The sequence below is a fragment of the Sciurus vulgaris genome, assembly GCF_902686455.1.
Source record: "Sciurus vulgaris genome assembly, chromosome: 8".
Taxonomy (NCBI): domain Eukaryota; kingdom Metazoa; phylum Chordata; class Mammalia; order Rodentia; family Sciuridae; genus Sciurus; species Sciurus vulgaris.
The window spans coordinates 88,414,800-88,437,821 of record NC_136468.1 but is presented as its reverse complement, the minus strand read 5'-3'; the positions used below and the strand labels follow the sequence as shown (position 1 = coordinate 88,437,821).

The window sequence follows — 23,022 nt, the reverse complement described above, 5'->3', positions numbered from 1 at the left end:
TAGTTCCCTAAGTCTGGTGAGAAGCTGGAAGAAACATGATTTATATCATCAAACAATGTCTACTTCAAGCCTATCTCCTATTTTATATAGTATAAAAATGAACCCAGAACTGGGCACAGTGGCACACACCTGTAATGCCAGCAACTCCAGAGACTGAGGCAGGAGGATCACAAATTTGAGATCAGCCTGGGAAACTTAATAAGAGCCTGTCTAAAATGTTTTGTATTTATTTATATGTACTGATGGCATATATTAATTTTTATTATATAATTTATGCTATATAAATTATATAATTTTATGTGTTTAAATATAAAATATGGTAATTTATATTATACTCAGGGGCACTTTACCACTGTGCTACATCATTCCCAGTTCTCTTTATTTTGAGACAGGGCCTCTCTAAATTGTTGAGGGTCTCAGTAAATTGCTGAGGCTGGTCTTGGACTAGCGATCCTCCTGCCTCAGCCTCCTCAGTGGTTGGGACTGCAGGCTTGCACCACTGCACCTAGCTCAAATTTATAAATAAATAAATAAATAAATAAATAAATAAATAAATAAATAAATAAATAAATGACTGGGGATATAGCTCAGTGGTAGAATGGCCCCAGAAGCAGGGAGAATAGTGGACTACAGATTATACAGTTACTGAGGGACCAAGACCAGCTAAAAGCCACAACTTCTATCATCCAATCTAATTCAGTGCTACTCACATGGGGTACAAATGCCCTTTACTTCCCAGAGGTATGACTCTGTAAGGACCAAGAGGCTACAGGTGGCCACTCCTCCTCAAAGGGGGACCTTGAATTCAGCTCCCTTTCTGATCTCCAGCAGACTACTGCAAGGATTTGCTACCCAGATCTCACTGGGGCTGTCTCTTACTTGGATTTTCTCTTTAACACGTCAAGGAATTGGGCCTCTGCTGACTTAATGGCCGAACACCCCGGAGAAGGTGAGTAGGCCTTCTCTCCTCCTCCACCTCAGTGTTCCTGGCAGCTCTTTATTCCCACCTTCCTCCAGGCTCCAGTGAGTCCGGCGGCTCCAGCACAGGTCTCTGCTAGGAGGCACCGCTCCCAGCGCCTTGATGAGGCGTGTTTAATCTTCCACCCGATTATTTAACCTCCGCATCCTTGTTAACAAACAGCCATTATTAACGAGATGGGAGACCACATGGGGTGGGCTTCTGCAGACAATGCAGAGCTCCCTTGGCTTTTCTGTAAGCAAATTCATAATCCTCAGCGACTTAGCTGCCTCAACCCTCCTGCACAGAAAACTGAGCAGAACTCAGGGGTCTGGACCCCTTCCCCAAGACCCCAGAGGTTGGAGAACGCATCTTCTACAAGACGGAGATGCTTGTATCCCTTTTCTTCCCTGCCTCCCTTGCTCGTTCACTCTCCCAAGGGGTTGCTGCAGTGCGTTATAAATTTTACCTTTCCAGTGTGCAGGAAAGGCGAGAGGAGGCTGTGTCCTACTCCGGGCCTGCCTGTCCCGGAGGACACCAATTAAAGGCACTAATTGGACAGCAATACATCAAAGTCGCTCCCGGGAGTAGGTCCTCAGAGCGCCAGGAATCCTTTAGTTGGGCTTTTGTTTCAAATAAATACAGAAATACAGGGGAAGGAAGGGAAAGGGGGAAAAAAAAAAAAGAACATCTCGAGGAAGACCGGAGTATTGGCGCACGTTGTACCGCGCGGACGACTCCTCTATCTCTGTGTTCGCTAGGAGCCCTTGTTCTCTCCCTCCTCTCTTCTTCCACGCTCAGCACGTCAAATGATCTTTACCACTTTTCTGTTCCGAGGCCACCTCACTTACTCTCTCCAAAGAGCGCCGCCTAGAAAAGCTCACAGAGCCAATGTAGATGCGGTGATACCCAAGCTGCCCGGTACCCATTCGGGAGAAACAACCCCATCTCCCTGCGCGCACCTTCATAGTCTTTCCCTAAACGTGCTGAGGAAGGAGAAGTGGACGCCGCACGGAGGAACCTGTCGCCTTGAAATCGAACCCGCCATCTTGACTTTCATTGGGTCCTGGACGCCTGCCGGAAGAAGGCAACCGACGAAAGGAGGCTGGCCTCCGCCTGGAGGAATTATTTCAAGATAAGGGAAGGGGCACTGCAAGAGGGAAGGAAAGGACTCTTCTTTGGGAAGAGCCCGAGGGTACAAAGGAAGGGAAAAGGCTTGAACCCAGAAGGAAGGGAAGCAACTCGCGCCACGCTTCTCAGACCCGGGACAGCGAAGGCGAAGGGGCCTGTGGAAATTGAGCCCCCTCTTCGCCATCAGATTAGAAGGAGACCAAATTTAAGAGAAGGCTGAGTCTGCAGAGCCCAGATGCCACCAGCAACTCCCGCCCTGTACGCACGAGGCTTCCCCACCTCCATCACCAAGGCCCTTGCACCCTGCCGCTCCCTGACAGTGGTGATCAAAAAACACAGGCTGGAGTCCCGTGTTCCGCACAAGCAGGCACTGGGATCCGGGCACAAACTGGGACGTCCTAGGGTCGGTGTCCACTGGGCGCTGTTCTCAGGATGCCCATCCCGGGTCACATAAGGCTACCGCCAGCGCGAGGGAGACGAACTTGAAGCAAACTGGGTGGAGACTGTCCCGGGGTTACCACGGAACCATGGCGTACGCGCCCAAGAAACTTGTCCTCACCTGGGCCTTGGCGAGGTCACAAGTCGACCCCAAGCGCCCCTCTCTACCAGGACCTGCTGGCTTCCTTGAGCAGCCAGATTGGAATGGTTGCTTTTGATCCCATTTGTTACCAACCCTGGCATTTGTTTTCCATTTTATAAACGCTTCCCTTTAAGTAATTGTCCCTGTTAACAGCGTATACCTTTCAGCAGCCCTCACTGCGCTATAAATAATCTCGATGAAGATGCAAGGATATGACTTTCACAAGATTGGACAATTGATTCAATCTGTGACCCGCGATCGCGAATAATATTGGAAGGCTATTTAAACAGATGAAGGCCTAAATTGTCTTGCTTGTATCTGAATTAATTTCTCATTCATCATCATTATGAAGTGATTGGTCTATTCAAGCTCTTCAGCCTGCTGGAACGGAGCGGGATTTAAATGAGATTGTAACACAATTTAAATGCTTGCCGACTTTAACGAGGCCAATTGAGCAGCTGCAATAAATACAAATATTTTTCTAAACAGCCTTGTTTTAAATAATTACTTAATGCTTTCATGTTATTTTTAAGTGGCAATCTTTCTCTCTCCTGCTCCTTCTCAGAATATTGCATACTTATTTGCTGAGAAGACTATTTTGGAAACGACTTTGTATTTTTGTTTGTTTTGTAGATGGTAGGGTTTGTTTTGTGGTTGGGTTTTGTTTTGTTTTTTCTTAGGATCAACAATTCTGGGTTCCCATAAGCTGGCACAAATGGTGAGCTGGACCTTCGTTTTACCCTATTGCAGTCTGATATGCCTGCCCCTGCAGAGTTGGGGAGGAGCTGAGTGACTGATGGAAGAAATTTGTCCATGCACCTAGTCCCTTACCCAGGCAGGCCTGTTTTAGCTGGGTCCTGCAAACGAATCTCTGCAATTGCACTTACAAATGACACCCTGAAGAGTGGCATCATTTCTGATTTGTCCTGATGACTATCATCATCTTGAACAAATCAGAATTCTGGCATATCCCAAAGGCATCCCTTAAGAAGTTCAATCTTTGAGCAGTTTGGCTCACCTGCAAGTTGACAGGAGCTATGGAGATGGGCTGAGGATTTCTTTGTTAGGGAACCGCACAGAAAGAGAACCTCCCCTAAATGAATGGTTTGGGAGATGGGGGAATGGAGGAGATAATTAAAGGAAATTTTTTGCCTCAAACGCCTTTACACCCCGCCTCTCCTCCTGGCCCTCGCTGCCACACACACAAACACACAGACTCCTAGTTCTCCATCTACCACTCGGGGGTGATGGTGCATGGAGAGGATACTAAGAAAGCAAAGCTCTTCTCACTTGGAGAATGCCATCCAACTGGACATCTTCAGCAACTGTTCTCTGTGACACCCATGCTCTCCGGTGGACATATGGCAACGGGTGTTTCCTCGTTTGGGGAATAATGGAAGCAATCATGCAGGAGAAACCTGGGGAACAAAAGAATCTTTTAAACTTTCATGAAAGGGTTGGGGGTGGTGGGGGGCAAGAAACTTACTGTGGGGAACCACTATAAGCTCCCATTTGGGGTGGCTGTCAATGTCTGTTCCTCTGGAAGGGCTCAGGTGAGAGTGTGCATCCTGAATATCTTCTCCCTCTGCCTCAAAAATAGGGAGGTAGATTTCATGCCTGGGGGGTTTTGATGCAGGACTGCAGCCTTTAGGTGGAGTCAATATAGTCACTAGAAAAGCCATTCGTGGGACATACCATGAGATCAAACTGCAGGCCATGGGGGAAAAAATTGGGATAAGGATGGAAGAACCAAGTGATTTGCTATGTAACTGGGCAATTTAATGCCAGAGTTAGGGAGCTGCCTGCCGGAATCATTTCGTCTCCGAGGCTCTGCCGAGCTCATCCGCTTTATCCTGTTGTTTAAAATGAGCATTATCCCAAACATATGCAATGCAATCAGTTTGGTCACACTTACAAGAACACGCTTTAATAAGGCAATCAATCACACGCTAACAAGCCGGCGACGGCCCCAGCCCTGAGCGCACTCAGGCTGTGGAGCTGCTAGTCTTGCTGGCCTGAGAGAACCCAGGCTGGGCACTGAATGGCATTCCCAGGCCGCACCAGCCTGGCCAGGATTGAGGAGTTGTGGAAAAATGTGATTCGAGAATTAGGTGTCAGATTTGGCTGGGGGTGACCTTGGACATTGAGACCCAAAACGGGGTGAGCAAGGAGGAAGAAGGAACCCGAAGCACATAATCGCATCGGCACTATTAGCTGCGCCAGACCTGGAAACTCCGTTTTCACACCTGCAAAAAGGGTCCCAGGTGGGGCACAGCTAAGAAGACACACTCCTGAAAGTGAAAAAGCAAAAACAATACCCACTCACAGACCCTGTTACCTGGTTTTAGCCTTCTCGTTTTACAGATAGAGATTGTGGCTGTGGATGGGGCAGTTCCTCCTTCAGGGTTATCTCCCACTCTCCCCGCCAAGTTGGGCGTGCCGGGCCACATGGAGTTGCCTTGTGCGGGTGGGCTAAGCAAGATGGGGTGGCTGGGAGGGGGTAAACAAGTGTAAGAATTGGTGCCTAACGCCAAACCGCAAAGCTTGGCAAAAGGGAAATTTCATTATGAAGTAATGAGTAATTCCTCCTGGCAAGATGTATTGTTATATCTTCCACTTCAATTTGGAGGAAGAGAGGCTCAATTACCCAGAAAATACAGTCAATTAAAGGCTGCTGATTGGACACGAGGCCGGATCATCGATCTTGTACTTTCCAATATCGCTGCAGACACCTCATTTTCCCTCCCTATTAACTGAAAATACGCCTGGCATTAAGGCAACCCGCAGCCCATTTACCTGTCGCAAGCAATCTCTGCCCAACGCGGAGCAACCGCGAAATTTGCAGGGATTTGGCACTTGGGAGCTTCCGGCTGCCAAGGGAGCTGCGTGGGGGCGGCGTTGGGGGGTGCAGATGCTGGAAATCTCTGCGCAAGGCTTCCCCAGAGAGGGCAGGAGCCACAGTGTGCAAGACTGACTCCAAAGCCCCAGGAGCGAGGAGGAAGGTTGAGGAGCCTCCACCTGCCGGCAAACTCACCGACAGTCACCGGCAGAGAACCCTCCGCGTCCATGCTTTCTAGGCTCCCTGAAGGCACCCTCTCTCACCTGCTTCAGAGGGACTCCAAGTGTAGCCAGCTTGGCTCTAGTGAGGGTGGAGCCCTACCTGTCCCTTCCTGTCCCCCGATTGTCGCATAATTCCATCATCCAGATGACATATAGTCTGAAGATGATTCAGACACCAAAACCACCCCACCCCTCCTGTAGCCTTTCCCCATACCTTCAGATGCCGACCTGGATGACCAGCAAATGCAGCTCCCTGCAGTGCTCACTGCGCACTGCCATTGCTCCACTTGCCTCACCTTGTGTTGGGTGGAAGCAGGTCACAGGCAGATTGCAGCCTGGGGTTCCCTTATCTCAAAGAATTGGAGCAACTGGAGAAGGACACGTTTATTAAGCTGTCCCCAGGTGTAGTCAGCACTTTGGGGACCAGCTTGCCTATGGAGGGCCCCAGCATTCTTGAAATAAAGTAAACATGCACCCCAGAGCGGCTAGAACCCTGCCTTCACCTCCCTACAAACACTGTCTGTTTGAAGTCGCCAATGCCCCACAGGAGCTTAGAAGACTTCTTTGTGAACCCATCTCTTTTGATTCCTTCCCTACCCAAGCCCATAGTAAATGAACTAGCAATTCAAAAACAGCCAAAGTACTGCCTACTACAAAAGAAAAAAAAAAAAAAAAAAAAAAAAAAAAAGGCTGAATGCTAAAGTGAGAATCATGTCCAGCTTTTATTGCAATATGGTTAACAAATCATAACAACAAAGTCTTTGGGCTTTAAAGGAAAATCCCAAGCCAAACCAATTTCTTTCCCTATAGGAAGAACCACTTCCTCCCAATGGGGGTGAAGCTTGCATTGGGAGGTAAAAGTTCTCTACCTCAAAGACCAGCTGCAAGAATGAGTGTGAGAGTGAGGGTTCAGGGGTGGCTCCCAAGTAAACCCTGGTGAAGGGTAGAGACAGGAACACCTTTAGGGGCAGAAGGCTCCCTGTTGGTATCTGGAAGTCAAGCCCCTGTGGCAACGTGGGAGAAAATGAGAGGACAGAAAATGCCAAATGCATAGGGATCGGCCAGAAAGCTCCTTGTTACGTGAAGGTAAACAGGCAACGGATGGAAATAACCTCTAATTTACCACCAGATACTGAGGAAGGTGAAGTCCCCACTCCCTAAGCTCTTCCCTGGGTGCCTTGTTAGCAGCTCAGCTCTGGGCTTGGTGACCAGCCCATAGTGATCATTATTATACATACATTCAACATTCAAAACCCTCCTCACACATATCACTTGCTAATCAGTGTGTGGCGGTTCTGGGAGAAGAGGCTTGGCCTCTTAGAAGCTGCCCAGGGGCCCTGGGGCATCTGCAGCCTCCTTGCCAACGTCAAACAAAAGGGAGGGGGGAGGTGGCTGGGCTAGAATTTCATGTTGAGAGGTGTCAAAAAGCTGAGAGTGAGGAAAGAGATCAGGAGCTGGTAGAAGCAAGAACCAGAAGATGCTGCGTAACTGAGGCTCCAGGAGGGTGAGAAACCTCCAGATTCCATGCCAAGGGGTATGGTTCTCCCTGGCAGTAAATCATTTCTCACTCTCTCCCCTGAAAGACTGGTGTGTTGCCATTCACAAACCCCTTGCCATGTCTTGGAAAAGCTGGTGAAGATTAATCTCTACCTGCTCTGCATACACAGCATTTTGTTCAAAGAGACAGCAATTTCCCCTTCCAGTGCTTAGTCTTGGCAGAAGAGGGGGCCCAGGTGAGGAGTGCGAGGTGGGGGGATGGGGAGCAAAGGGTCTGGATATGCTGTTACTGCTAAGTTTTGTTTAGCTGTGGAGCCCTGGCCTCAACCCCGGTCAAGGGGACAGGTCCGGTGAAAAACAGCATAGAGAGGCTACCCTAAAGGAAGCTCTCTCAATCTTTCCCGTCCCCATTCCTGCTCCTCAAACGCGCCAGCCACTGCCGCTTCCTGGGCGTCCCCATCCTCGAGGCCGAGTCCCGCTTGTCTTTCGCGACCCTCTCCTTTCCCCTCAGTTTCTTGAGGGCAGGAGAGGCACTGGCTGAGTCCCCGGGAGGGGGCCCCTACGGGCGTCCTGGAGCCGGCAGCCCGCGGGCGACCCCTTATCTGGTCAGGGGCACCTCCTCCCTCTGGTCCAAAGCGACAGAGGAAGCCTTGCTGAGCACCGAGGGAGCAAAGGTGAGGAAGGAGTCCGAGCGGGAGGTGGAGGCACAAGTGAAGTCCGAGGCGGCGGCGGCCCTGGGCGCGAGCCCATTGGCCGGGCCGCTGTGGCAGGCAAGGCAGGAGCAGGGGCCGCCAGCCGTGGCGCCCAGTCCGTGGGCTGGGCCGGGGTACAGAGGCGGGTGGCGGAAAGCGCACAGCAGTTCAGGCCGCGGGTAGGGCTGGGAGAGCACGCGGAACGTGTCAAGCGGGCGCAGGGGGCCGCTGAAGGGCGAGGCGGCGGCCGAGGCAGCGGATGCGGCACCGAGGCCCACGGGCGAGTAGTAGGGCAGGGGCAGGTGCGATGGGAAGGGGTAGGGCAGACCGCCCGCGGCCGCGGCGTGGCTCATCATGTACGTGTAGAAGGCGGGGTCAGCTGGGTGCGGCCACGTCATGGCCAGCCGCTGCCGCTTGTCCTTCATTCGCCGATTCTGGAACCACACCTGTGGAGAGGAACGGAGCAGGTTCGGCAGCTGGACTAGGCCCAGGGCCTTCAGCCCAGAAATCCTGTCCCACTCTGGGGGACTGAGTCCACAGCGCAGAGAAGAGACAAAACAGAAACCACCTGGGCCAGGCCAGGCCCATCACCACCACCTGGAGTTGGAGTCCTCTTTAGTACGGTCAGGGAGGGCCTTAGTCCCTGTCCCTCCTTCCCTCTGTCCACGTGGTCAGGACCACCAAAGTGCCAGAACTGGCGTGAGTGTGCAAGTAGAGGGGACTAGGACTCCCGGCCTGAGGCAACAGAAAGTATTTCCTCAGAAACGTGTCCCCTTCCATCCCTCTCCTTTGGGGCACTTCCTGGCCCCTCGCACAGGTACCCCATCCCTGTTGTCTATTTGGCTAGGAAAGCACCGAATCAGCCTCGTGACAGCAGTGTCTACACAGGGACTCAGGATAAATCTGCACTCACTAGCCTGAGCGGTCCCAGGTCCGGCTTTCTGGCGTGCGACTTAAGGAGTGGGCAATTGGTATTAACTTCCCGCTAAATGGGTGCATACCCGCCTAGCGCGTCCTGACCGCGCATACCTTGATAGTGGTTTCTGGCAGGTTTAGGGCGGCTGCCAGCTCGCATCTCCTCGGTCTCGATACGTAGTTCTCCCGGTAGAATTCTTTCTCCAGCCGCGCAATCTGCTCCCGGGTGAAGGCGGTGCGGTAACGGCGCATCTGGTCACTGGCGCTGCAGGCCAAGGTGCTTTGCGAGCCGCCCCCACCCCCGCCGCCGGTACCGTTGCTCTTGGGGGCCTCGCTGCCGCTGTTTGGACTGCCGACCAGTGCCTCAGAGCTGGGCCCTGCGCAGGGATCCCAGAGTACACACGTGTATACACAGACACAACAGACACACAAACGCTGCTGACGTGGGGACGTAAGAGACGAATTGAGAAGGGACAACCCCCCACCCCAGCCATCTCAGTCACTGCCCCTGGTGGGATGGGGTAGGGGCGCGCCAGGAGGAAGGACAGGCACTTGCCATTGGGATGCGAACGTACAGTGCTTTAGGAAGGCCTGGTCTGGCTGCTGTTTGAAAAGCCTGGGTCTGAGGTATGCTAGGGACAGAGGGTCCCAGCTACCCTCCCTATCTGCCCTGGGGCCCAGGCAAGGTACATTCCCATTGGCAGGAGTGGGCAAAGGTGTGCACACCTGGCAGGCAAGTGAGTTGAGATGCACCTCTGTGCTGGAATGTTGCGAACTCTGGGACTTGGTGCATTGTAGGATGCTGGGCATGCAGAGATTTTCTTTGCTCTTGTGTGCCAGGAAGCCAGCCTAGGTGTGGAAATGTGTACTAGGTTGCATGTATTGCAGAGATGGTATATTTGAGTGGAACACAGGTTGTCTGAGGGCATATTGGAGTAGGGAGTCTGGGTTGATTGAATGATATAAGATGGTATGGGGTGGGTACTCAAGGTGTTGCCTGCCAGGGCTAAGAAGTGGTCTTTCTATCCTCCCAGGCTCTTCCTACACATTTCCACAGCTTTGTGGAAAAGTGTCTGCTGATGGGCTCTCCCTCCCAGTTTTCTACCCATCTCAGGCCAGGGGGAATTGTTAGCACAGAGGGCTTCAGGGTCATCTGCCCCACACCCATTAACCTTTAGTGGGGAGGAGTTCTCCAGTTAAAGCAACCCCCCCCCCCTTGGGCCTACCCCTGAGAAGGGTGGGGCTCCAGCCCCCTGCAGCTCCTTTTCCTTTAGGTGGAGAAGTGGGAGTAGGAAGGAAAGGGGAAGGGGGGAGGGCCCTATCCCTGCCTTTTCAAATGCAACCGGAGACCAAAGGCAATTAGACCATTGGGACCATTTCCGACCTGGCGCCGCCAAGCCCGGGAAGTGACAAGGTAATTTGGACCTCTGACCGACGTGCAAACTGGTCGGAGGGCTGCAGCACCCGGGCCGCCAGAGTCCGCAGCTATTTTACGGTCCTTTATGGACTCCTGGCTTCCGCGCCTCGATGCGCCTTACACCCCGCCAGCCACAAACTCGCGTTTGATCTTGCTCTACCCGGGGAGAAGGTGTCTTCCCCCCTCAGTTGAAGCATTCCCACAAAATATTGGGGGTTGGGGTGCGCTTTGAATCCCCCAAGCTCAGGACTTGCGCCTCCCCCTCCCTAGGCACAGCTGTCACCCTCAGCCCCACCAATGCCAGAACATAGTAGGAGACCCCTTCCAGGGCGCAGATAACAAGGAAGAGTTACTCAGGTGGGTCCCCCCCCAGCCATCCTGCCCTGGGGGAAAGGAGTGTCTTCCTTCTAGTCTGAGCTGAAGTGAAGGGTGGGCACAGTGGGAGGCCCGGGGAGCGGAGGGGCGCGGTGGCTACCTTTGCTGTGCTGGTACTCGGCGTTCCCGGTGGCGCAGTCCGGGGTGCAGCTCACCTCGATTTCTTCATAGAAATCCGACTCGGTGTCTGAGCTACTTGGTTGCCCCTGCCCAGAAAGGCTGTCGGCGGAGGGGGCCGGGGGTCCTGGACCAAGCATGGCCGCCCCGGCTGCCCGTGGCTCGGCGCCCAGCCCCGCCGCGCTGCCTGCTAGTCCATCGACCGGCTCCTCCTCAGGACCTGCCCCGCCGCGCTCCCGGGCGACCGGAGGGCCGGCTCGCGGGCTGAGGCAACCATGGGGCACCATCTTCTCCGATGGATCGGGTAGCGGGCTGCCCACGGCTTCGGACAAATTTGAGACCCTCTTGCCAACCAGAGTGCCAAGCTGACCCCCATCCAGAAACATAACCATGTCCTTTCGGTTCTCCATCCTGGGGCTCTCCGGAGGGGGGAGGGGGAAAGCCCCAAGTGAGCTCCTAACCCCCGGCTCCCTGGGACCCCAGCGGCAGGATAGATCTTGGCTGTGAAAGGGAGCGAGTGGCCGGGCGAATGGACGAGTGCAGAGTGGTCGGAGAGTGATGTCGACGGCGACCGCGGAGGTGGCGGTGGGGAGCTAGGGTCACCTTGTGATGCGAGCGCTCCTCTGTGCCGCACCGCCTCTGGGAGGAAGCCCCATTGCCCTCTTCTTTCTAAGCTGTCATCCTCCTGCTGCAATCGTCATTACAGTACCGCTGGTGACGCCACTCTGCGAGCGCAAGTGGATAAATAGAAACGTCTGCCACAGCGAAGATGAAAGGAGACCCGCAGCTAATGGCTCAGCAGTGATGCGCCAGGTGTGGGCCTCGCTCGAATGGGGAGGAGAGTGTGAAAACAGACAGAGAGACACACACACTGAGAGGGAGACACCCAGGCAGAGGGGATGCAAATGGAATTCTGCAGAAAGAAAAGAGCTTAAGGCGCGCAGCGAGTTCCGCAGGGGCAGCGGGACTCGGTAATTGAATACGCTTTTGATTTTTTCTTTTATTGTTGTTTTAACTTTTGTTTTCTTAACTTGGTGCCCTGATCTAACACTGATGAAAAGAATCCATAACTGCATTTTGGAAGTGTGAAGGCCGGCTTACAAACCTCGATTCTCTTGGTATTATTACCACTGCCTATCCAGGCAGCTAACCTCAAACTGGCTCCGAAATCTTTTTACAAGCTATCCAAAAACATATCTCCCCCCTCCACAAGTCCCAAGTTGTCTGGAGTGCTTGAGCTGAGGTCTTTGCTCCCTTGTCTTCCCCCACCCCCATCTGTCTTCTTCCTCTTGGGAACCAAACTTTGCTATTTTTCCTTCCCAAAGGTCAAGAGATGAATATTTTAATTTTTTTCTTGAAAGACCCGCATTAGCTGCTGAATCAAAGTATTTGATTTTTTTTTTTTTAATTTTCCCTCCCCATCTAGATGATCTTAAGCTTTCTACAGCCTGGTTTGACCTCAAGGTGGCTGTTCAGAGAAGAAACCGCTTTCCGTTTGATGGGGCCTCACCGGCACTTAAGGTATGTTGTGGGAGAGGTTCTAAGAGTGGTCTTGTTTCTTTTCTTGCCTGTATTTTAAGGTATTCGTTCAGAATCAACGAATTCTCCTGGAAACAGGTTTTTCCAGTGAAAAGGCACTGGCAAATGCAGCCTGCTGCGCAGTGCTGGAGGCTCCCAGATGGGAGAAGGTGTTAGCCTTCGTTTGGGGAATTAAGACAGGAACTTACAGTACAGTGTACTGCATTGGAGTCACCAGAGTTTGGACTCCCAGGGTCCTCTCCCAGGTCCTTCTGGGGGAAACCATTCCTTGCTCTAATAGCTGCAGGTTGAAAAGAGGGAAGTCATTGAAAATGCTCTGAAAGAGCAAGTTGGGGACAGAAAATAACCGCCTTCACCAGGCTGAAGGAGGTGGGGGTGGGGTTGTGGAATTTGATGTTTGGGGGAGGCTGCAGGCTCCCAGGAAAGAAGAATAAAATCCCTTCAAATGGACCCCTTACCAACTCTTGAGCAAATGTGGGGGCTTGGCAGGTGGACTGGGTTTCTTTTCACTTTGCTGAGGACAGGAGATGGGCACCTTCTGGGTTCAGCTCCTCTTTCTCTGCCCCACCCCAGAAGCTTCTATTTCTGAACAGCAAATCCAGCCCAACCAGAAAGGGTGGCCCCTGCACCTTCCTCCTTTTCCATGTCCCTCAACAAAGCCCCAGCTTCTAAAGAAAAATCTCTACTGCTACTTTTTTTTTTTTTTTTGGTCTTCTTTTTCTCTCCTTTTTTGTTTTCTCTACCCCACCCCCCACCAAACTTCCTATCCTTGGGGTAATGGTAGTGGTGGAAGAAGCAAGGGATTTGAAGACAGACAAAAATTCTCTCCTTTACTCCTGCTTTTCGCTTCTCTCCCAATTCAATAAGATATTCATTAACCTTGCCCAGGGGGGATAGGGGCAGATGGATCTGGAAGTAGTGTCCACACAGATATCTCCACTCCCTAGGAGTCCCAAAGCCACCATCTGCTGAGCACTGCTAGCCTAGAAATCTGGGGAAATATTTCAGAGATCAAAGATGAGCAACTGGAAGTAGGAAACTCGTATTCCAGAACCTTTTGCTGCCATGGGGAGTTGTCCATGAATTCTGTAATACTCTGCCCTTCCCCACCACCAGCCAGAGTCTGAGGGAGCCCCTGACATGTTCTCTCCTCTGTCAAAGTCAAGATTCATGAGTGTCTGTCTTAGCGTTTCCTGGGTTGCCCACTCTCTGTGAGGCCTGAGCCTGGGTGGCATCCAATCTCTCTCCCCTCATGATCATGCCACTTTCTCATAGACACCTCACTTCCCCCACTCCTTGGGGCTGGTCCTCAAGACTCTGCTGCCCTGCCTCCAGCTTTGCATTCAATGGGAATGTTCTGTGTTTGATCCTCTTTTCCTCTGGATTTTCCCTGGAGATGAAAGCAGAGTAGGATGTGAGATCAAGGGGTGCCACTTAGTCTCCTTCCCGGGTGGGCGGGTAGAGCAGGCCTCCCTGGAATGCCCTGGAAAGGGCTAAGGGTGCAACCTCTCCAAGGGGCCTGCCTCATCTCAGCTCCAGATCCCTAGCTTCAGCAAACTCTCCCCTCCATCCGGACCCCCACCCCATACCTTTCCACACTTCAGCCCACCCTTTCAAAGCAGCCTCCATTTCTTCAGTCCTTAAGAGCTACTGGACCTCTGGGGTTCATGAAAAATAAAATCAAGTAAATGTCACTTCTAAAGCATCTTTTCATCAGCAGATGAATAAAGGTTGGATTTTAGTAGAAAGATGAAAAGAGGAGGGACTGGGTAAAAACATTGGTTTGGGATTTTCTTGTGTGTATGGGGGTGTATTTTAATACCGTCATTATTGTATCATGAAGGTTCACTGCACAGCGCAAGAAGGAAGGTAAATTCCCAGTGCCTGTGATGCCTCGGCACTCCTACAAAAGCCGAAAAGCGGGCCACAGCGGCCCAAGCGGGGGCGGGGGGGGGGGGTCCTGCCTACTCCCCTCCCCCAATCTCGCTTCCCCATTGCTCCCGTAGGCCTGCAGTCCCTTCCCCCGCTGGGCGACAGGCTCGAGTCCGGCCGGCTCCTCTCAGATTGAAATTCTCTGGACTTCAAAAGTTCCCGGCTCTGCTTCCGCCGGGGCTAGGCTGGGAAGGGGGTGTGTGGGAACCCCAGGGAGGCGACATGGAGATAAGATGCGGGTCGTTTTAAATGGAATCAAAAGCCCAGCTTGGGCCACCAGACGTGCTGAACCGCTGAGATTGCTAAGAAAACCTGGCTCAGGAGAGCGGTGGCGGGGTTTGAGGGCTGATTCAGTGGTCTGAGGTCCTCTCCGGTGCCATCTTTTGCCGCCCTGAGCATCTTCCCAGCCTGAAGGAGGGCCTCTCTGGGCAAGGGTGCACCTTGGCCAAAGGGAAGAGGAGGAAAGTCCTGGAACAGGAGCCAGGAGCTGGTTTGGCTGCTTCATGTCAGCAAAAATTTGATCAGGAAAAAAAAAAAAATGTTTTTGTTTCTCTCTTCGGTACAACATAAGAACAAAGGAAGCTTAATTTTAAACAATAAGCATTGCCTGGCTGTCATGGATATTGTTCTCCGACTTAGGTTACCTTCCAGGCTGTGGCAGAGACCATTGCATTCAAAGTTCCCGTGGCCTGGGTCTTGGTAGCAGGGATAACCAGATTCAGTGGTTCTGGTGATGGGCTCCCTCTTCTGTGGCAGCTGCCAACACCCCTTTGGGAATCCAGCACCACCGCTGGTTGTATCCTTCTGGGAATACCCCTGGGAGAACACCCCCTGGAGAGCAAAGTCCATTGGGTCTGATTCCAGAAGGTCAGTCTTCCACAGGAGAGATCATAGCTGAACCACTCTTCCCACGACTCCCACCCTACTGTGGGCAGCAGAGTCTGTGGAGGGAGTTGGTGGCAGTGCACAGCTGCGCAGCACCACCCGTTTCTCTTTCAGACAGGGGCCGAACCTGATGCTTCCGGAACTCTGGTTTGGACAAGCTTTCTCTCCTATCTTCCTGCCCCTGGGTGAGCTACAGGCCAGGCACCTGGGATAGGAAGCTGGATGCTTTCTGTCTCCCCAGACCTGCTGCTCCTCAAGTCACCCACGACAGCCAACCCTGCCCTGCTTCTGCTTTTCTACACCTGTCTGCCTGGCTCCTAAAGGTGGGATCCTGGCAGCTTTCTAGCCCTAATCTGTGGATGTCTGCCTGAGGGCTCTCACCCCTAGCTATCCAGAACAGGAGGACTCAGAACAGAATTGACAGCCAGCCAGCCAGGCTCCCCAAGCTGATGCTTGTCCCTCCCTCTAGCCAATGACTGGATGGACCCAGTGCAGCTGTCCTCATCCAAGAGTAATTTCCCAACACCAGCACAGCTTCCTCCACCATCTTCACAGATGGTATGAGTTCTTCTTTCACCATTACTCTCCTGAAATTTGCTTTCATTACAAAACACAGTGACACCCATTTTTCCTCTATTCTACATAAGAGTCCTTTAAAGGACACAATAGTCCTTTTCTCTCACAGTTGTGGGTGACCAGTGGTCCTTATTCAAATGGTCAGGTTCTGACTGAATGTCACCACCAGGCCTGATCTTTATTCAAAGGCCCCAGTCCTCCCTGGCCTTGAAAGATGCTGCGACCCCCAACAACCCCTTAACTCCATAAGGCAACCCCTACAAAGGCAACCCCCCAACACTGCCTGCTGGACCTGGTCAGTCCAGGGGCCTCTTAGTGTGTCCTACCTGGCCTCAAAAGTACCTGATGGATAGAAGAGTCAGGGCCCACACAGCTGGTCTAGTCTTCACACTGCTATCCAACACCCACGACACACACAGTCACTCACACGCATGCACACACACTTTCTCAGGAGGGCAAAAAGAAACCCCACCCGGAAGTCTAGGACCCCATGATAAGAGCAGTCACTGTTCTAAGCATATCACAAGTATTAGCATTTTCCATCTAAACAGCAGACCCTGGGAAAAATATTATGGCTCATCCCCAGTTTGCAAGTTGAGAAACTTGAAACACAGGGAGGCTGCTGGTACATACATAAGAGGATTCAGAATTCTCCCTCTGAGCCAGGCGTGGTTGTGCATGCCTGTAACCCCATGGCTCGGAAGGCTGAGGCAGTAGGATCACAAGTTCAAAGCCAGCCTCAGCAACTTATCCAGGCCCTAAGCAACTCAGCAAGACCCTGTCTCTAAATATAAGAAGGGTTGGGGATGTGACTCAGTGGCTAAGCACCCCTGGGTTCAACCCCTAGTCAAAATAAAAACAAAAAACAAACAAACAAACAAAAAAACCCTCCCTCTGTCCTGAAGCCCGCACTCAAAACAACTGCAGGCTTGGAGGTGCAGCTCAGTGGTACTCACTAGGATGCATGAAGCCCTGGTTTCAATCCCCAGTACTGGGGGGAAAAATGAAAAAGAAAAAACAACAGCAACAAAATAATTAAAACCTTGAGCTGTAAACAAGGTTCTAGGCATTGGGTTCTGTGAGGCTTATAAAGGAAAGAGAAAGAAAGAAAGAAAGAAAGAGAGAGAGAGAGAGAGAGAGAGAGAGAGAGAGAGAGAGAGAGAGAAAGGAAGAAGGGAGGAAGAAAAGGATGAACTTGGGAGAGGGACAACTAACCTCTGGCTACTCCCTTTGAGCAGGAAGAAGAGTAAAGAAAACCACAGTTGCAAACTGGAAACTTGCCTTTATATGACAGGGAGCAGAAGTAGAGGCCTGTACGGAGGCTAAAGCCACCCACTCTCAAAGATATGGGGTAGGAGAAAGTAACTACTATGCTCAGGCTGTTGGGGTCTTTGGAGGTGTAAGGTGGGAGTTCAGGATTCTCAGGATCTGAGGTCAGAAATATCCAGAATATCATTGTAGCAGCTGATCCTAAGAGACAATGCTCAGTCTTAGGACAATGCTCAGTCTCTTGAGACTGAGCACTTTTCTGGAAAGGAGCAGGACTCACCAGGGCCACGCAGCCATTTTAACCTACAAGGGGTATGGTTCCTTCACATGTCTGGCAGTTTTCTCCCGAGACAGATAAGGGGCACCAAAGCTGGCCTTCAGTTCTTGAGTTGCCTCCATCCCCTACATTCCCTCTAGAGTCACCACACAGGCACAATCACTTGATCCATTTGTTAGGGATATACCTTTACCAGGGTCTTTTCCCTTACATGGTAGCTACCTCCCTTAAATTGCCTTCCAGGATTGATTGATCCAAGGAACAAAAACTGAAGGACTGGCCAGGTCTTCCCACATCTGTGACCTGGCCTGAGCACATACTCTGCTCAAAACCCCTAGGCCTTGGCTCTGCATCCGGGGAGAAAATGGTCTAGCTGTGGCTTCTCCTGTAAAAGGGAGAACTTTCCTTAAGATGAAGACTGGAGTTTAGGGAACTGCCAGGTTCTTACCACATTACCCTGTGAGACCCTTTCCCCTATGGAGGAAAGGGATAGGTTCTCAGTTTTTGTTGTTGTTATTTGTTTGTTTTGTGGTACTGGGGATAGAGCACAGGGCCTTGCGCATGCTAAGCAGGTGCTTTACCACTGGGCTACATCCCCTGTCCTGTTCGTTTTTTGTTTTAAATAGATTTTGTCTAGAGGCAAACCTTTCCAGAATCTGGAGGACCCCAGGGTCAGACAAAATTAACTGCCTTGTCCTACCCTGGGTTAACACCCAATGGTCATCCCAATCATTAAGAGAAATCAGAGGAAGCCTGCCCACTGTCAGGGTGGCCCAATCAAGGGATCCTGGTTCCCCAACTGGCTAAAATCTTTTAAGTCGTGAGACCTCTTCCCTACATCGAGGAGCCCTTAATGTACCCTCCCTGGTACCGGCCTCTCTGCGAATCTCTCTCTCGTGGAAATGTGGCGGTGGCGCAGACCGTGGTTGCGGAGGAGGAAGAAGAGGAGGCCATACCCTCTTTCCCTCGCCCAGGAGTCTTACACTGTGGGAGAGGCGGTGGTGCGAAGGACAGAGAAGATCTCTGGGTGTAGATGGTAGAACCACCCCTGCACCCCCTCCCAAGACTGAGCGGGTGGGCAAGTCCAACTAGTTGGGCGGGATCAGTCTCTCCCTGCTTTGAAATGGAAAAGCCTTTTGTGGGGATATCTGGGAACTGACTAGAGTCCCCACCAGAATAGTCCTCCCTCCTATTTGAACTTCAGAGCGCCCGATGCGGGTACAGTCCCTCCAGCTACATAGCGAGAAAACAGACTCTCAGAGAAGTTAAGAAACTTGTCTCGGGACACACAGCTAGGAAGTGGCCGACCCAAGGTTTTAACCCGTTATGCGGCCTCCAAAGGCTGTATTCTGGCTCCAACGTTATTCCTGCTCCCCCAGGACCGATGACCACATCCCCTAACATCTTGCCTTGGGTATGATTGAAAGGCCGGGACAGGGACCACCCTTCCCAAGTCGGTTGGGCGGCTGCGGCTGTGGCAGTTACTGTTAGCATCCGAGAAACGGGGCACTACGGAAAGGGCGGCTGAACAACAGGAAGGGCTGCAGGGCGCCGCGACGTGGAGGGTCGGTGCGCTCCAGTCCTGGAAGTCGGTCGGTGAGTATGTAAAGGTGCGCGCGTGCCCGTGGCAGTGGGCTTCGGGAGTGAGGTACTGGCTATCCGGGCTTGTTGCAGTGAAGGAGCGAAGGAGGAATGTCCACCCAGAAGACAGGGTGCAGCGGAACCAGGACAGCAGTGTGAACACAGGCTGGGCCCGAGCGGGGAGCCTCAGCTCCTTCCGCTCCTCTCCGGGGCTGCGCCAGCTGCAGCCGCAGCCCAGGCAGCGTCTCTTTCCGGCCTGGAACCAGTCGACTGTCCCGTCCTGTCCCCGCAGCCCCTTTCTGCGTCCTCCGCCCCTCGCTGCCGCAGTGACAAAGCGCAGCTCCCGAACTGCTGTCTTGGTGCGCCCCCCACTGCCGATCGCCAGAGACGGAAGTCGCGGCGCGTCCCAAGATCCTCGCTGGCTCTGATCCCAGGGCTCTGCCAAGGGGACATTGGCCCAAATCACCCATCCTCAGAAGGCAGTCAATCTTGACTGGATAGGGTGTTCTACTCTGCCCTATAAGCCAGCATTTTGTGCTGGACCCCAGGAAGGACAGGTGGCAGTGCTCGGTCCCTTTAGCGTTGGTTTCTTGGGACAGGCAATTAACTGCAGGTAAGGGCTGGAGGTAGATCACCTGTGATGTTATCCCTGCCCCAAACCCTCCTGTGAGAGAGAACGAACCATGCCACTCCAACACTCACACGCACACACCACACCTGTGGAGGCCTGGATAAGGGGCATTGCATGGGGTGGAAATGCCATATAGATTCCTCTGGTCAGCCAGTATGTTCAGTCATGGGAGGGACTGCACCGTCCCCCCATCCTGTTGGAGAACAAAATGGAAAGAAGGGCCTGGGGACTAACTGGGGACAAGCCCCTTGGCCCTAATGTGGTTCAGGAAACCCAGGCAGTGGGAATTCCACCCCCACTCCACCCCCTCCTCCCCACACACAAGCACACTGGTGCCTCCACAGCTCTAAGGTGACTCTTCCTTGGCCCTCACCTAGTCCTCAGGCCCACTTATAAACAAGACAGCCTGGAGGCAATTCTTCTCAGATTTTCCATGACAGTGGTTCTCCAACTATGGTCCCACTTCACCTGGGAATTCCTTAGAAATGCAAATTCTCAGGTCCCACTCTGGAACCTATCAAATCAGCAAATCTTGGAGTGGACCCAGTAATGTGTGACAAGCCCTTCAGGTGGTTTAGTTAGTTGTAAATTCATGTTTACGATCTGCTGCCCTATGGATTTAGTCATTTCTGTGATTCACCCTTCTTCGGGGTGCCTTTTTTTCCTAAGCCTTCTTGTAGACTTTTATGCACGTTGCCCATGTTTGTTCACCACTGTTCTTTCCACTTTATCACCTCCATGTATCTGTGCACCTATTACCTCATGTTGTCATTATCTAATTTACTCCTTACTCACTCTCTCATTCATCCACTGCCTAAGGACATGGAAATCCTGTCTCACTCTATGACAGACCAGAAAGTGATCTGAAATGGCTACAGCTGGAGCAAAGGAAAAACTTGTCCTATCCAGAGGTTTCTCTCACAAAAGGGGACCAGAAACCTTAAGATGTGACTAATTGTCTTGCTAGCTCCAGAGTGGAGAAGAGCAGATCTTGCATATCTGGGTACCATCCCTGGTCAATCCCTCTCCCATCCTGCTGGAAGATAGACAGAATGGAAAGAAGAGCCTGGCAAATAAGTGGGAAAAATGAGGTATAGAAACAGGTTTTCTGTGGGCTCCCAAACTGGGGTATATTAATCTTAACACATAGGGGGCTCTGCAAATGCCTCCTATAAGCAGCTTCTTAGGTTTGAGTTTCACAAAAAACACTTTGTTTCGTTTTTCAGTGCTGGGGGATAGAACCCATGGCCTTGAGAATACTAGGCAAGTGCTCTACCACTGAGCTACCCTCCCCCACAGCCCACATAGTCTTCTTTCAGGCTATCTCAAGATGGTGATTTAGCTGGGCATGGTGGCACATGCCGGCAGTCCCAGGGATTAAGGAGACTGAGCCAGGATGATCACAAGTTAGAGACCCTCTTTAGTAATTTAGCAAGCCCCTCAGCAAGTTAGTGAGACCCCGTCTCAAACTAAAAATATTAAAAGGGCTGGTGGTATAGTTCAGTGGTATAGTTCCCTTGTGTCCAATCCCTACTACCAAAAAAATAATAAATAAAAAAAGTTTAAAAAGTGATTTAGTCATCTGCTCTGACTGGTTAAAAGCAAAAAACTTTAGAGGAAACAAAAGGGTCCAAGCCACAGAGCTAAAGATATAGATGCTTTTTCATTCTGTCAGATTTTTCTAGTATTAGTTACACCCTGAGATGCTATTTAATAAGTTAAAAGGTAGAGCAAACATTATAAGTTAGGCAGCATGGGACCAAGGATACCCAAAATAACGTCCAATACCCAAGAATAAAGATAGCTATAACTATCTTCCAAGAACTGGGTAGTATTCTAACTGCTGCACATCTATGTCACTTAATCTTTCAAACTCCACGATAATTACCACCATTATCCCCATTTTACAGTTAGAGAAACTAAGTCCAAGAAGGGTTAAACATTTGCTCAAATTCACACAGCCTACTAGTGGCAGGTGAGATCTGAATTTGAGCAGTGTGATTCCAGGGGCCAGGTTCTTACTTACTGGGCTCAATTCCTGCCTCTGGAAGCCCTGTAAACTCAAAGAATTGATTTTGTTTCTGCTAAACTAATTGAAGCTCTGAAAGAATACTTTGCCAGGAATTCATTGCATTAGCATTAATAATGATTAATGGGGCACTGTTGATGTGGCCTCAATGGCAGAGGCCCTGGGTTTGAGCCCAACACTGCTAATAATAATAATATAATAATAATAATTTAAAAAATGGACTGAGGGTGTAGCATTGTGGTAGAGGACATGCTTAGCATGCATGAGATTCTGGGTTTATTCTTTAATACCCCAATAACAATACCAACAATAACAGTTGGATAGTCTTTCTTATTCAGGTAACACTTTCATACCCCCTGTCCCACTTGATACAATAGGCTGCAAAATTGAAAGAACATCTATTATTATAATCCCCACTTTACAGATGAAGATACTGAGTCTCAGAGATTAAGCACCTCCTCTAGAGTCTCTCAGCTAATGAATGGCAAATTGAGGTACACTGTTATTTCTTTTGACTTCTTTGTCCTTTTATTTTTTTCCATTTTCATTTCAGACACATGTCCATGTGCCATCATATTAAGTCTTACCATCTATTAGCTGTGCAGAAGGACTTCCCCCATCCAGCATTTTGCTGGCTCCTCCCCAGGTCTCTAACAGGATAAGAGGGGATAGAGTTGTCCTTTCCAGTTTCCAGCTGAGGAAGTTAAGATTTGCAGAGGTCAGAGGACTTAACCAAGCATGCACAGGATCAAAGTGTCAGACTTTCATGGAGCAAAAGCTCGAATTTTGAAGTGAATTCTACAGAATGAATGAATTATTCTTGGGCCCTGCCCCATCCTTAAAGCCTGGCAATACTGACAGACTTACAAAGGAAGGCAGACAGTTGTAAAATGCTACCAATGACTTGTAAGTATACAAGACATAATGTACTGTTAATGCAAGCTTTTATTATAATGGACTTACAGTTGTTTCATTACTTCCATTATTGGCAATATGTCAACTTTGGAATGTTTTCCTAATTATTCTGGAGTCAGTCTTACTGTTCTTGGAAAGAATTAGAAGAGGAAAGAAAGGTCACTGTTACAAAAATAGTTATGGAAAGGGCCAAAGGAACCCAGATCCGGGATTTAACTCTGCCCTGGTCCAAGGCCCTGAGGAAGGGGTTGGAGCACTTTTGCATGTAGCAACAGTATTTATCAACTGAATGCCAAATTCACCAAAAATTGACCAGTTTTTCTTTTATTAGAACTGTACTGCCATCACAACTCCCATCTTTTCCCACAGGCAACTGAAAAAGCCACGTACCCTGGCACGAAGCAAAGGACATGGCTTACCCACTCATTTAAACCTCCTAACAGCCGGGCACTGTGGCACGTGCAAAAGAGAGGTGCTAAGCAACTCAGCGAGACCCTGTCTCTAAATAAAATACAAAATAGGGCTGGGGATGTGCCCCTGAGTTCAATCCCCAGGACTCCCCCAAAATTCACTCTCATAACAACTGAGAGACCAGTCTCCTTGTTAAACAAATGAAAAAACCAAGGTGCAAAGAAGTTCAATAACT

The 23,022-nt window shown here is 50.9% G+C and overlaps 1 protein-coding gene across 1 annotated transcript; it reads right to left on the bottom strand.

Annotated features, from left to right (window-relative positions):
- Positions 1-7,824: 7,824 nt before the first annotated feature.
- Positions 7,825-11,152, bottom strand: EVX1 (even-skipped homeobox 1; the record flags this gene model as incomplete). Its single annotated transcript, XM_079152044.1, has 3 exons — positions 7,825-8,364; positions 8,948-9,210; positions 10,726-11,152. 3 exons carry the CDS (start codon positions 11,150-11,152, stop codon positions 7,825-7,827), a joined length of 1,230 nt encoding a protein of 409 aa, XP_079008170.1.
- Between the last annotated feature and the right edge of the window lie 11,870 nt (positions 11,153-23,022).